The sequence below is a fragment of the Panulirus ornatus genome, chromosome 67 (genome assembly GCF_036320965.1).
Source record: "Panulirus ornatus isolate Po-2019 chromosome 67, ASM3632096v1, whole genome shotgun sequence".
In the NCBI taxonomy this organism is placed as follows: domain Eukaryota; kingdom Metazoa; phylum Arthropoda; class Malacostraca; order Decapoda; family Palinuridae; genus Panulirus; species Panulirus ornatus.
The window spans coordinates 2,914,182-2,929,232 of NC_092290.1; the positions used below are offsets into that span (position 1 = coordinate 2,914,182).

General features: G+C 47.1%; 1 protein-coding gene across 11 annotated transcripts in view; it reads right to left on the minus strand.

Annotated features, from left to right (window-relative positions):
* LOC139747010 (rho family-interacting cell polarization regulator 2-like) overlaps positions 1-15,051 on the minus strand; it is a 205,356-nt gene that overhangs the window by 55,061 nt on the left and 135,244 nt on the right. For 2 of the 11 annotated variants that reach the window (XM_071658742.1, XM_071658744.1), the window contains one exon: positions 11,863-11,905. The exons of 5 other annotated variants lie outside the window; for them this stretch is intronic. Coding sequence is in view for 2 of the 6 variants with exons in the window: in XM_071658738.1 (XP_071514839.1) it covers positions 580-594 (15 nt within the window). In the remaining 4 variants the exon portion in view is untranslated. Of the gene's footprint in view, positions 1-579; positions 833-8,557; positions 8,762-11,862; positions 11,906-15,051 lie in introns of those variants that run through there. 4 more of the 11 variants (XM_071658738.1, XM_071658736.1, XM_071658746.1 and 1 more) reach the window with 3 other exon arrangements.

A 15,051-nucleotide genomic window follows, 5' to 3' on the forward strand; every position in this document is an offset into this window, starting at 1 on the left:
AAAGGCGAGATAGGGCGTGTGGTAGGCTCCTACTGGAGCGGCCGGCTAACCTTACCTGACCTTGTGACTCAAGACACCCACCCCCCGGCCTCTCTCAACACCCCCCCCTCCACACACACACACACACACACACACACACACACAAGGATACTTGTGGTGAGTGTCCAGTTCGTCTGCTCCACCTTACCTAAGGTGTGGTGGGCTGCCCCTGCCAACTGGCGGACTCCCGCTGGCCGGACTACATACGACTAGTATGAAACTCTTGAGGGATAATAGTGAACCAAGAAACATGTATTCCTACGAGAAAATATCGAGAAAAGACTCATTGACAATACTTTGTTTCAAGCATAACATGAATGGTTGAGCGTGCTTCATTACCATGGCTAAACATATTTGGTTTTCTAGTCTCTAATGCCCCGTCATCGATTTCTTCCTTCTGCAAGCACAAGAAACATACACACTCTTGAGAAGGAACCTCCAAGACCCAGCTACGTCCAGCGTGGCAGTTACACTCCACACGCCGTACTACACTGTACACCTGGCCCATGGGAAACATTAACAAGAAGCGCTCATACTTACATTGCAGTATTGCATTACGTGTGCGATGTCTGCAACCGTGAAACTCGGGTCCTTCCGAAATCACATTATAACCACTAATGAAGAACAGTGACGCAAGTGTTTGTAATCATCACCACTTATAGGGTATGTCTGAACTGCACACGATAACTGAAAGAGCCGTCATTGTACCACATGACTCAGCGATTATAGGAAGAAAATGCAGAGGCTAGACCAGAATGCGGCCTGGAACCTCCTTCTTCAACCACTCGCACGACACTGACGGTGCGGATGTTAGCGACCTCACTTAACCAGCCAGCCACCCACGAGCCCTTCCCCTCGGTTGCCGACCGCTGTTTCGTCTCCTCATTGTAAAGTCACAGACTCCTTAACGATCACGAAAACAATAGAGAAGTATAAACCTACCAAAAGATGCGTGAACAATGAGATATCGTCAATAAATACATACATTGCACGTTCAAAACACTTATTTACGCTAAGGTCTCTCACCCCAACACTGTCTGTCCCTCCGCATCTGCCTCGCGCGCCGCCAGCGTTCCCTGCATGACCCGACTGCGCCTCACTATCTCCGGTTAACTACTTCTCTCGCACTCTTGGCCACAGTTCCCCCCGTGGAGGCCCTAAGCAGTAGTTTCCCGTGCGTCCGGCGTTGTTTCCCGCTCGCGCATCACTCCATACCAGCGCCCAACCTAAATAGTTTACTCGGCGGAGATGTAAGAAGTTCCACGCGCGTCTTAGGATACTTCCCGCTCGCCCTTGGCACTGTGGTGTTAACGCAAGGCGAGCGAGACGACATCCGCGTCTCGATCCACCCGCGCCCTTCCTCCGTGTGTCGCTCTTCGTGTAAACATGGGACTATTGTTGCCTCGCCCTTCTTTTACGCGTGACCGGGTAAGCTTGAAACATTTCTTCAGCTTCCAGTAATATTCCTTGACTTAGCATTATTATCATCAATATCATCATCGCAACTGGAGACCTTTATATACGATGCTTTGCTCACGAAATTATCTTTCTGTTACTCGCCTTTACTGCAAAACGTCTATGCGTTATTATTCTTTTTTTTTTGCGAGGGGCATGCCACACCCCTAGGGTGTCCAAGGATCCTAAACCACCGAGCTACTTCCCCTACGCCCTTCTCTCTCTCTCTCTCTCTCTCTCTCTCTCTCTCTCTCTCTCTCTCTCTCTCTCTCTCTCTCTCTCTCTCTTCCTATGACTTCTCATTTCCCCTCAGTTTCTGTCCTACTGTCTCCGCCGCTCCACACCACCTCCTCCCCGAGGGAGAACGTCACCCTCAGAACGGGCCTGTCCCGCTCCTCAGCCCCACTTCCGGCGGCGTATGGGGTGAGGTGGTTTGGGAGATACCACCCCACCACATCCCCAACCCCCATCTCCTTCCTGACGAGGGACACTAACAACCAATACCCATCCAATCCCCATCCGTCCTCCGTCTGTAGTATGAATTAATCAAAGGCATCTCACCGGGACGAACACACGACTGAACAATGAACTGTTCACAGGTGTTCGTGATGAACACGTTATCAGAGGCGGTCGCGGGCCAAGCCCCAGGTATACAGTAGAGGAAATCATTATCACAAGTTACAGCGCCACTTGATTACAGGCTGTATTGCAAGTACTGACGCCGTATGTCCAACATAAAAGCTAATTTACATAAATAAATTTACAGTGCGAATTACAGATCTAATAAACGATACTTCAGAAAGTACACACACACACACACACACACACACACACACACACACACACACATATCTCACAATTGAGCGCGTGAGCAAGTGTATTCCTGTGAGTTCACGGGGAAATGAAACACGATAAGCTCCCAAGTGCACTTTCGTGTCATAATCACATCACCAGGGGAGATAAAAGAAAGAAATATAACAGTCGATACACAACGAAGAGACGTAGCTAGGACGCCATTTGGTCGTCACATGTTTACCAAATCCTTTAATCACATTAGGGCTGTGAGTCGTGACGAATATACTGTCCTCCTCCTGCGTTTGAGCCGCGCAACAACACGAGGCCAAAGCGCGCGTCCACTCTGCCACCTCACCCCGTCTGCCCCTCCGTCACGTAGACGCAGACGTGTCTGTGGTGACGCTGCTGCATGTCGTATGACTGCGAGAGCGGGAGGAGAGAGAGAGAGAGAGAGAGAGAGAGAGAGAGAGAGAGAGAGAGAGAGAGAGAGAGAGAGAGAGAGAGAGAGAGAGAGAGAGAGAGAGGAAAAAAAAGCGAAAATTGCTCCATGAATTTTCAATGTTTTCCTCGACGGAGATGTTGGCCGAGTCGAATTCACGATGCTAACACCGGCTAGGTCGTAAACAGACTTAGAAATATATCAATGAATAAGACCATTTACCCTCACAGGACGTATAGAAGTCCTACAGGTTGTGCTTCATTCATTTACAGGCTATTACAGTCACTTGGAAAGATCGTTACTTGAACCGTTATTTACGGATTATAATGTACAGCCATAAACTACGAACCAAGTTACGAAATACAGAGTACAGCTGAAGAATAGGACTCAGTTTACGGAAGAGTGTACCGCTGTAAACTGTTACCGAATGACAGAAAGAATGCAAAAATGTACAGGCGTTAACTTGTGACCCAATTTACGGAACACAGAATCCAGAAGTAAAATGTGATCCGAAAGTGACGCAAAGCTAAGAGATGACTCGCGGAATCCTGACCATGAGAAACTGTACGTAACTCCACACAATAATGTGACCCAACGTATCTGCAACACACTTGAGAACAGGAAACTTCTTGAAAACGTTCAAGTCCCGATATCGGCCGATATACCCATGACCTTGTATATACCCTGACCTTGCTTCCTCCATGACCTTGGCCGGAGCTTGACCCCTGACGAGAAAGGAAAGTATACAAGCGAGGGATTGCTTACGAAGAACGGTCGCGTGGACTTGGCGAGGGGAGGAATACAACGATTCCTTTCCCATGGATCCCTCGGAGAACAGGATCTGTCTACGTTAAGGGGAATGGGTAGAGTAGACAGTAGATGATGAAGGGGTGAAGGGGGGAGGACGGGGAAGTATCATTACGAGACAGGCGTCGACGAAGCTACGGTCATGAAGCCCCTCTGCCTTGCGGAGTGGTTTGCCGCAACACTGCCTCGCCACAGCCACAGTGTACGACGTCTGTATCAACAAGGGAGCAATGCAATACGCTGATTGAGCTTATACGTCTTAATTCATCAAGCTTCACTCTGGCCTCCCAGCAATAAAATCACAATCAAGGTCAATTAAAACTTTGCCAATAAAGACCTCGACTTGAGGTGAACCCGACTCCAGGGGGGATTGGAAGGAGGAGCAATAAAGAAATTAGTCTGGGCGTTAGATTGGCCTGGATCCTGACCGGCTCGGAGCCTGATTGGCCCGGAGTCTGGCAGACTCGGAGCATGATTGGCTCGGAGTCCGACCGGCTCAGAAGCTGGTTGGCTGGGATCAGACAGGGTCGGAGCCCAGTTGGCCTGGAGGATGACAGGCGCGAAGTCAAACAGACTGGATGATAGACTCATAGAAATGACCACTCCTAAGTTACTCCTGCAGGCGAAGGACACCTCAATACTGAAAAATAAACAGCTCAATAAAATCTTCATCAGCGATGACCAACTGACGGCGTGTGTGTGTACTGCTGACGATACGTGGCGTGTTAATCTTACATGCTGAAATCGAGACGAAACTGATATAAACATGAATACGAATTTCAAGAAATGATGGGACTACATATAAATTTCACCTCTGTTGCACTATAACATATACTCTACATTGACGATAGTTCAAATTATCTCACTTTTTTCCTTACTATTATTATCATTATTATTATCATTAATATCATTATTGTTATCATTATTATTATCATCTATCCTGACCAGACGTGACCTTAAGACACGACCTCTCTGTCTCTCTCCTCTCTAGCTACCTGCCCACTGGAGACTGAGACAGAGAAAGATCAACACCACATTCACAAACACTTAAATCCTTCTTATACTTGCTAAGTAAAAAGAAAAAAAAATATCTACCAACTTCACCAGTACCTTTCTAAATATATATATATATATATATATATAAAAGCATCTCACACACTCCATTCTAATCACCCGGAAATATTGGAGCGATGACCAATCGCAGTCCATGAAAGCAGATAATAATTTTACAACTTTACGTTCGCCGAATCTCCCCCGGTGCAATCATGCTGGTTCACTCAGCAAAAGACCCAATCATGACACGGCAACCATGGCAACGCAGACTCACCGAACACTTTCGAACACTGAAATTTTTAGCAGCACTGAATTAGGAATAATACTCGAGTGCAGACGAGGCGCATGAACAATATATTTCAGGCAAAGGAAAGTCGACATTATGACTGATATTTCACGTACTGATTATTCGACACTGTATCGTAAGTCGATCTAATGAACAATAATGTACCAATAAGTCGACCCCTATAAACGATAGTTCGGACCCCATGAACAATTTGTACGCGTGCGCCAACGAGCCAACATTCTGTACAATCCAAGCACCACACGTCGAAATGAGGCAGAAAAAGCGGGAAGAACGCCGCCATGCACAGCGTCGATAGAGTCAACAACAAACCAGCTGTGCCCAGCAAGTCGACAGTCGACTCTGTATAGCCCAACCCCTCCCAGGTATCGACCATCCCACACACACTTCACATCTCCCGGGAAAAATCGGCTAGTTCCCCACCTCGCTGATCTAGAGGGCTATTCTACCGGGCTCTTCCCTCTCGCCCTCCCATCCATCCCTTGACCATCCTTTCTCTCCTATTTGATAGTCAGTTCTTCCTCGGGGAAGTTCTTTCTCATGTAGCCATTTCAGAAGACCTTTCCACCCCATTAAAAGGGAGGGGGGGGGGGTCTCCCTCCACTTCATAACTCTCTCCTCCTCTCACCTTTCCTCCGTTGACTCCCCTCAGTGTTCTCCATCTCCCAAGACCTTCACCCACCTCCTTCACCCAGGTCCTCCTCAGGGTAGGTAGGGTCACCCCCATCCCTCCCCCTCGGAGCGGAGGAAGTACAGATACAGCCAATCAATAACCAATAACATTCAGGGCTGGGTTTCTGACGCCCCGACCCCACTTCATTCTGCTTGTTAAAGAGTAGTGAACACTCGCCTCTAGCAAAGCCCACATACGTACACACCAACGCCATTTAACATCATCAATTTTCAACACACTCAATTTCTCTTCTCTGGTACATAACCTGTAATTACCGCTGGTAATATCTCCCCACTGCATTCTGGACTTGTGAACCCTGGGAGTGGGGGGCGGGGTGTCGACTCTTCTTCTTCAATAGCTCTTGACGCAGGACCTACCTGGCCTTTCCCAGTGACACAGTGTCGGTGAGAGGAGAGAGAGAGAGAGAGAGAGAGAGAGAGAGAGAGAGAGAGAGAGAGAGAGAGAGAGAGAGAGATAGAGAGAGAGAGAGAGAGACCTTCCTCCCTTTAACGGTGAACTAACTATACATTCAACCATGAGCTCGTACATCCACGAGAAAAAGCACGCACACTTGACCAACAGATGAGACAAAGATGAAACGAGGATAAGGGCCTGGGAGGGCGCTTCCCATGGTAGCCCCCCCCCCCCCTCAACGCGCACACACACACACACACACACACAGTGCCGCCCCTCCTCGTTACATGTTACCTTTAAACTTGGTACCGGCGCAGCAGAAGTAGCAGGAGGAGGGGGAGGAAGGCAGCGGCTGTACACGAGGGCACCTCCTCCTCCTCCTCCTCCTCCTCCTCCTCCTCCTCGTCTTCCTACTACTGCGTCGTTACCTGATGGTTTCCTGGAAGCGGAGCCACATCTCAAACCCACTGTAAACAACTTCCTCTTGGATCCATGAACTTCATACCCTTTTTTCCAGCACTGATATGTGTGTTCACTGGGAACTCCGTAATACTTAATGGGCCATCTATCTATCATCATTAACTCCAATCCCAAGTTTTACTTGATGAACGGATCAGGTACATGATCAGCCTCTGAGATCGCCACTCACTTCAGAACACTAAATTTCTAGTTTACATTCACATGGGTTACGAAAATGGGGGGGGGGGGTGGCTGTCGAACTAAGGTAGGGGAGTGGATGGTGGGAAGGGGATGGGAGGAGGGAGTTATAACCAGTGAGATGTTTCCACAGTACGAAATAACTTCACCACCACAACATTCTCAGCCACGTTTCTAACATTCCTTCCTCATTTATCCCCCCAACATTCCTCGGCCGCTCGGGGCATCAGGTGAGTGGTTGGTCGAGTGAGGGTGAGGGGAACACTGGGCTAACCAAGAAGAAAGCATGCGGGGGTTGGGGGTGGAGGACAGCCATTCCATCGCGACCAACCACACCCCTTACTGCCGTGTCCAACCACGCATACCCAAAACAGCCATCAACACCTGTGTCGCTCACCTTGAACAAGGTGATGTATGCACTTGTGGTTTCATGGCAGCCGGGGGTGCCAACCATGGACATCTGTAGCTTCATCTTCAGCAAATGTCTCCCTCATCTGCCACATCTGTACGCTCGAACACCAAATCAACCAGACTCTGCAGTAACTCAGTGTTAAATGCCTTCAACACACCTTACAATTAACATCTGAACTTAAATACGAAAGTGATACAGTCACTCTTGGCTACTCCTCCCGCCCACCCGCCACTCGGAGGGTGTGGGACCCGCGAAAGAGTGCCATTCAGGTGTGGCATTCCCATCTCTCTGGCACTTTCAAGGTTACACAGAAGTGAGTTCCAATATAAAACCGTGCGATCCTTCTCCCCGACGAATAGTGACATTCCAATTACGGTCACATAACAACATCCTGGATCTTGCACAAGCCAGCAGTGTACCCTTTCCCCCCTTCGCCCAAAGTGAATCATTAAATCATCCCCCTGACCCCACACCCGCTATTTCAGCTCCTTTTGCTGCTACCTCTTGTACACCTCCCAATCACACGCACTCCTTCCATGTACACCTCTCTTTTCCTTTTCTCTTGCAACTAATCCTAAACCTCCCCCGTTGAGCATACTTAGCTTCATCGTGACTTCTCTACATAATCAAACCGTATCAATATTCAGAACAAGACTCGAACGTTAGAATTCGACGACGAGAACAATGATGACGAACGTTTTGTAAAAAGACGACGAAAATAAAACTGGAGTTTCTGGGAAGAGCTAAAAGGAGGCAAACATCCAAGAACCATCAGTTCAACGCGTCAGCAGGTAAACAGCCGGGTTCTGGCTCTCGATGACTAACAGGAACACCCCTCATCCTAACCTCACCCAAGACATACGAAGAACGGGGTCTTAAAATGGTACCTCACCGCACCTTCCACTCGTGTCGCGCCTCCACGAACGAACCGTCTCACAAAGAACGCAAGACACCGTCCCACCAACCAACACCCTACTCGTCCACGACACGGAATCTAAACGAGTCTCGGGTATAACACAATGACCAATCTGGTACACCGGATTTTAGTTAGTGAGCTTCAACGTTATGAGGAAAGACAAAAAAAAAAAAAAAAAAAAGGGTATGGAATTTGGAGAGACAAGGACCCGAGCCTGGCTGTGACCTGACGAATCTTTCCACATTCACCAGTACGTCAGCAGACACGGAAGCCGACGGCAGTGCTCCCAAAGATCGCGTGATGCGCCATCGTAAGAGTGAACACAGCCCTACAGACGAGGCCCGGACACGTAAAGCCTACTGCCGGCTCGCACACACGTCCTTCACGGACCCAAGAGAATCATCGTGGCTACGGCAGGCGTAGTACCTCCGTACCTTTCACTATTCCATCTATTCTTTTTCCCGGTTTGTGTTGTGTGTGTGTGTGTGTGTGTGTGTGTGTGTGTGTTTCGGAGTTAGGTTGCACTCAAGTGCGTTTGGGCCGGTATTAGGACGCACTCAGGTGTATGTGGCCCGGTACGTTGAAGCACTCACGTATGTGTAGTTCGCCAGGGCACCACCATCATCAAGGACCGCGACATTGTGGTGGAACACACCACCACCACAATCACAGCATCAAGGTGTTACATGAGACGTCTGTCCAGCAACACACCAGCTGTACGTGTTCTCATGGTGTTTCCTCAAAGCCTGTGTCGGAGTGTTGCGACGGCGTGAGGAGGCTTGCAGGTTGCGACGGACGGAGTGACCAGGGTGCAGGATGGGACGTAACGGGCGGGCAGATGTGGCTAGAAATAACACAGGCCCACCACCACCACCAACACCACTACCACCACCACATCTCTGAAATGTTTCGCTCCCCATCTCCAACACGCCCTGGGCCTTCCCTCATACACACAGACATATATATATATATATATATATATATATATATATATATATATATATATATATATATATATATATATATATATATCCCACTCCTACATAAACAAAGAATTTAATTGACGACAAAAATTCAGTATTTCCCGTAGACCTTTCAACACACACACACACACACACACACACACACACACACACACACACACACACACACACACACACATGTCCCCATAAGTACTGTCGCACTCCGTACATAGATGATCGGGGCGTAAATCTTAGATCGAAAGCCAGCGCTGGGGAAGCCGGTGGAGCAGGCGATGATGCTGTGTGTGAGCTGAGCCGTGAGTGAGGTGCGCCTCGCAGCTCACACTCACACAGCAGACAGAGACAACACGAGTCCTGCCTCTCCCGAGGCTCCAGCAGAAACCCCGTCCGTCAACCATCTTGAGAACCGATAACTTCAAGATGTCATCCGCGAAGAAACAGGATAAAAAAGAAAACAGAGATAAGAAAAAGAGAGTAAATGCTGCGGAACCATTATTATTTTTCTCCTTCGCTTCCTGGAGAATGATGACGAGATCCGCCAGGCCGAGCGTCGGCCACTGGCCACAGCGCCCTCGTCCAGAACCTCACCAGGAGAATATGGTATAAGGGAAAACACGATATAGCATGACACCGGACATACAGAGTGACGGGAGCTGGGCAAAAGGCAGTTCCTCCTCCTACAGAAAAATGACGGTAGACCAACACCTACCCCCCCCCACAAGCTAGACTAATATAGTTTACTTCAGTAGACGCTTGGCAAAACCACCGTCTTCGTGAGGGTAAACCAACTATCCATAGGGAGGTTACCCCACCGTCCTGTTGCTGGTAAACCGGTCGTCTTGATGAAGGTAAACCCGCAATCCTGGTCCATGCGGGGAAATCCCCAACATTCAAGTGAAGGCAAACCCGCCTTGCCAGTGTAGGTAAACCCGCCGTGTCAGTGTAGGTAAACACGCCGTTTCGGTCGAGGTAAACCCTCCGTTCTGGTGTGGGTAAACCCACTGTCTTGGTGAAGATCATTCTCGGTTCGGCTCCATAAATCCGACTCGTATGACAGGCGGATGTGAACACGTCCCCAACACCTTCCCTTGGGAGAAACTCGCCCTTTCCTTTGGCTCGAAGAGACGTGAAGATTGAAATGTGTGTGTGTGTGTGTGTGCGTCCTCAAAAACTCCTGAAGGAGAAACTCCTGCCGCCGCCGCCCAGGAGGAGCCTATGGGTAGAACGAGGGCGAGCTCCTCCTCGATGAGAGAGAGAGAGAGAGAGAGAGAGAGAGAGAGAGAGAGAGAGAGAGAGAGAGAGAGAGAGAGAGAGAGTGGGGCGAGGGCGGTCTTGGGCGTGGGCGGTGTGGGCGGGTAAGTGGGCTGGGACAGGCTGGTTCGACAAGCCCCAGTCCGTCCATAAAGGAGAGAAATTTTGCGTCTCACGGGACACAGCGTCTGTCGTGACGACGTCAGATGGATGACATCACTTGCCTCTCGCACGCAAGACTCTCACTTCTAGTCTCTCTCTCTCTCTCTCTCTCTCTCTCTCTCTCTCTCTCTCTCTCTCTCTCTTCCCCCCCCCCCCCCCCCGCAAAGGATCTTCACGATTTTCTTCTGTTTTTTTTTTGGGAAGAGCAAAGCACGCAACACCAGCGGGAGGCGGAGGCGCAGATACTGGGAGGTGGAGAAATATGTTACGAGCAGTATTGGAGGAGTGAGGGGGGGAACTGAGAGAGATGTGGGTGCTCTCCCAGGTAAGCAGATCGTCTCTCTCTCTCTCTCTCTCTCTCTCTCTCTCTCTCTCTCTCTCTCTCTCTCTCTTTCTCTCTCCTTTATAAAGGATGCGGGTGATGTGTCCTCCTCCTTCAGGCCATAAGGCTCTTTACCTGAGCTCTTTACCTGAGCTCTTTACCTTTACCATCAGTGAAGCCGTGTGTCATTGTTGGTATGTGTGTGAGCGCCCAGGCACCGCACTGCACTGCATTGCACTGCCGCATTCACTGCACCATCCAGCCCAGCTGGGCCTCGCCGTCTTACTTCAATTTGCTGCTTATTCGTCATCTTTATTTGTATTTCCAACTCTTTTGTTTACTTACTCTTCTTTTCGATCTAACACATACACATACAGTCACTCCCCATAAATAATAATAATAATAATAATAATAATAATAATAATAATAATAATAATAATAATAATAATAACAATAATAATAATAATAATAATAATAATAATAATAAGAGGAGGAGGAGGAGGAGGTGGTGGAAGTTTGGTGGCCGAACTCATCTCCTCCCTATGGTGTCGCACCCAAGCAGAATATTAAGTTCTAGGACCCGAACGAAACGGCTGCCGTTGCTGCTGCCCCTCTCTCCTTCACCGCCTCCTGCCATCGATCTCCTCCCGGAGCGGCGGCTGACAGACCCAGCAGAAGTCGCAGGCCCTTCCATCATCACCGCTCCCAGCAACACCTGCGACAAGGAACCATCTCCCAAGCAATCCTGGAAGGCTGGAACTCTAAGACCCCGAGGCCGAAGAAGACCATGATCTCAAAAACTAAACATCACCATGTAACTGGTAGCTGTCTTCTATAATCAAACCATTCTATGTATCTACGCAAAACATGTTCATATACAACGCTGAACACGAGACACTTCTCGAATATAAGTGACATCCAAAAGAGCAAAGCAGCTACTCTTACAACGTATGTCATAACCCAACAGAGCAACATGGTATCTCTTGTAACACTTAACACCCAGCAAAGTAAATACTTCTTTACCTTGGCTAACTCTGGGTCTGTGTACACACACACACACACACACACACACACACACACACACACACACACACACACCACAGGGCCAAGGTGTTATAAAATGGTTATTAAGGAATATCTGGGTTGAAACTATGGATTCTGGGTGTGGGAGGTATTGTACCTTACGTGTGCAGCAGAGGTCGAGGATATACTGCTGTAGTTACCTGCGGAACAAAACAGAAGAATTAACCTCAATGTACCAACTTTCCAATCAATTCGATATTAATATATTACCTTATTGACATGAACACCATCATATATATATAAACTTGTTAACAACGACATTCATGCGAAGTCCCTCAAAGAAAAACTTTTTCATCTATAAATACAAAGTGTAATTACTTTCACAAACTTTTACTGCATTCCCTTCAAAAGAAAAAAACTACATTTATTCCGAATTATTAATAATAAACTTTACTTCCTGTACGACTTGCTCGCTTTCTTATATATATATATATATATATATATATATATATATATATATATATATATATATATATATATATATATTAACCACATAGCATGAATTATAAATGTCTTGAATTATCTATAAAAACACAATCTGTCGTGAACTCGCATTCCTCCCAGTAGTAAAAGGTCATCCTGAAAATGAAAAGTTGCATTCTATTAACTAAGAGAATTTTTCCTTCTGGAGATCTTAATTAAGAAAATTTAGTGGCAGTAAACTAAGATACGAGAGGCTGGGGCCTCCATAACTGGTGTGCAAGGCGGGGATAAAACCCTTGTTTCCTGGCCCGCCTCTCGGGGATAGAGAGATACTAAAAAGAGTCAATTATACACACGAAGACGAAGACGAAGGGACAGAAAAACATAGAAACACAGACACAGAAAGATAGACGTATTCGTACGAGCAAAGTTACAGGCACAGAGACAGAATGGACGGAAGGACAAATGCATAGTCTTACATACAGAGAGACAGTGCGACAAAAAATATATATATACACACGACAACATCACTAAACAAAAAATAAACTACAAAAACCTCTGCGGGCACAGTAGGAGACTACAAAAAAGAAAAAAAAATCATTCTGAAACAAACGTGATATTCTGTCTTGGGTCATATTTCAAACTGTACTTAACAGTTCTCGATATAAATTTCTGACTTACAATGTGAAATTTTCATGGATGTTAAGCAATTTGTTCTGAAAGTGAATATGATCTGAAAAACGCGAGTCTAACAATTTTCTGGTACAAGAGGCCAGTGCCTGGGCTCTCGTTGAATAGAAAACGGCTAGTGTCTGGTCTCTCGTTATATAGAAAACGGGAAATGTGAAACTTACATTGTAGGAACTGAAGAAAATATATTTTACATTGAAGAAAAGACGTGCCAAATATTGTTTCACGAAGATATTTTCCCAAATTCATACTTCTTTTGGATGGCAAGATTTCCATAATATTTAATGTATTATTTTGTATTTACATTAATACTAATTTACTAGATTATCTTGTATTTACATTGAAAATTTACCATCTTGAATAGTAACATAATTCAAGAGTCAGTTACTTCTAAATCATATGTATCACAACGAAGAATCATATCTACTTCAGTATTTTCAAAGACATGCCATGGCTATGTTTACGTTAATTCAAAACGGAAAAAGGGAGATTCTGACAAAGAGCAATACAGAAAAAGTCATTTTACTTTAAGCTCAAGCAATTATCATTAAAATAAAACTTGTAGACAGCGGACAGAAGCATTTTAGACATCCTAGAAAGTAAGAGTTAAAATAAAAAAGCATCAAACAACACCACAGTCTGAGTTTTGAGTTTTAAGATATACACAAAGAACAGATTTCAGTGACACTACTACACACCTCTACCTGCTAGGGGGAGAGGACTGGGGTTGAGGTGGGGCGATGGGCCATGACCGGTTCGTAGTTGACCCCGAGCTCCGGCGGAGGCACGGCTGACCTGAGCTGAGATTACCAGCACAGGGAAGACTTAAAAGTTTTATTACCGGGATGAGCGGGAAGCATATCATGTTGGTAGTGGCAGAGGGGAGGAAGTGGCAGTGGTGGTGGGTGAAGGGAAGGAGAAGCGACGCAAATGGCGACGTCCTATACCCAATATATGACTTACTTTCGCTTTTCACAATGTCATATTTGCATACTTCCCAAGGTTAGAATCTTCAAAAATCAAAAGCTGGTGTTTTGTATAAGTTTCCCCTGTCCTACCGTTTTCTGTAGTGTAGAAATTCCACTAATGTTGTTCCTCCTGTCCTGAAGGCACGAGGATCCTCTTGGTCCCTATGCCCAACTGCCATCTTCCTATACTTGCCTCCACCACCTGCCCCTAGCCATCGTACCCTCCACCCAATCAATGAAACACTTTGTCAACGTATATTTGGACGAATATATAAAGATTTCTAAAGCCCCAAACGACCAAAGACGGCTCTGAGGGAAAAAACCTAAGAATCCAAACCCAATCCTCCTCTCCCTCTCTGCATAGCCAGCGACCAATCCCATACGCTCACACCCAGGGAGACATGGGGACGCCATCACGGCTTCATTCAGGCCACGCAAACTCTGAAACTAGTGTCTCCATCGAGGAGAAGTGCCTCGTCGTCTTCCCCTCGAGTGTCACTCTGCTTGAGTGCCTCCACTCAATCGGAGGACGAATCTCTCTGGTCGGGCAGACTAATACTTACAATAATGATAATAAGATACGACACAGGCGTTACTATCAGAAGCGACCGACCTCAATCAAACAAGAGGCAATCTTTTTTTTTTTTTTTCCCTATAGGGACGTCAGCCTCGTCGGGTAACTGACGTACATTACGTATGTTTGTGACTCTCAAGATGATAATGATGGAAAGGGGTAGAGGGAGATGGAGGGAGGAGAGAGAGAGAGAGAGATAGGACAGCGATGATGTCACTAGAAAGGAAGGCAGAAGAATGGTGACCTAACTGGAGAGAGAGAGAGAGAGAGAGAGAGAGAGAGAGAGAGAGAGAGAGAGAGAGAGAGAGAGAGAGAGAGATGGAGGACGTATAAAATTGCTCCTCTCCTTCACGATGGAGGATCTCCATCCATCTATCTACGCGTCAGTCTGATGGTGACCAGTCTATGCGTCATGGTGACCAGTCTATGCGTCATGGGATGCGTACGTGAGTCATCAGGCTTCTCTCTCCCCTTCCCCTTCCCCCTCCCCTTCCTACCCCCCTTCTCACACTCACGTTCCCCCCCCCCCCTTCCTGGTGAAGCTAAAGAGCCACCCCTGGACTGCCGGGACTACAGAGAAAATGAGCTAGCTCACAGGGGATAATTGCATGAGGGGGGAATTTACAGGACC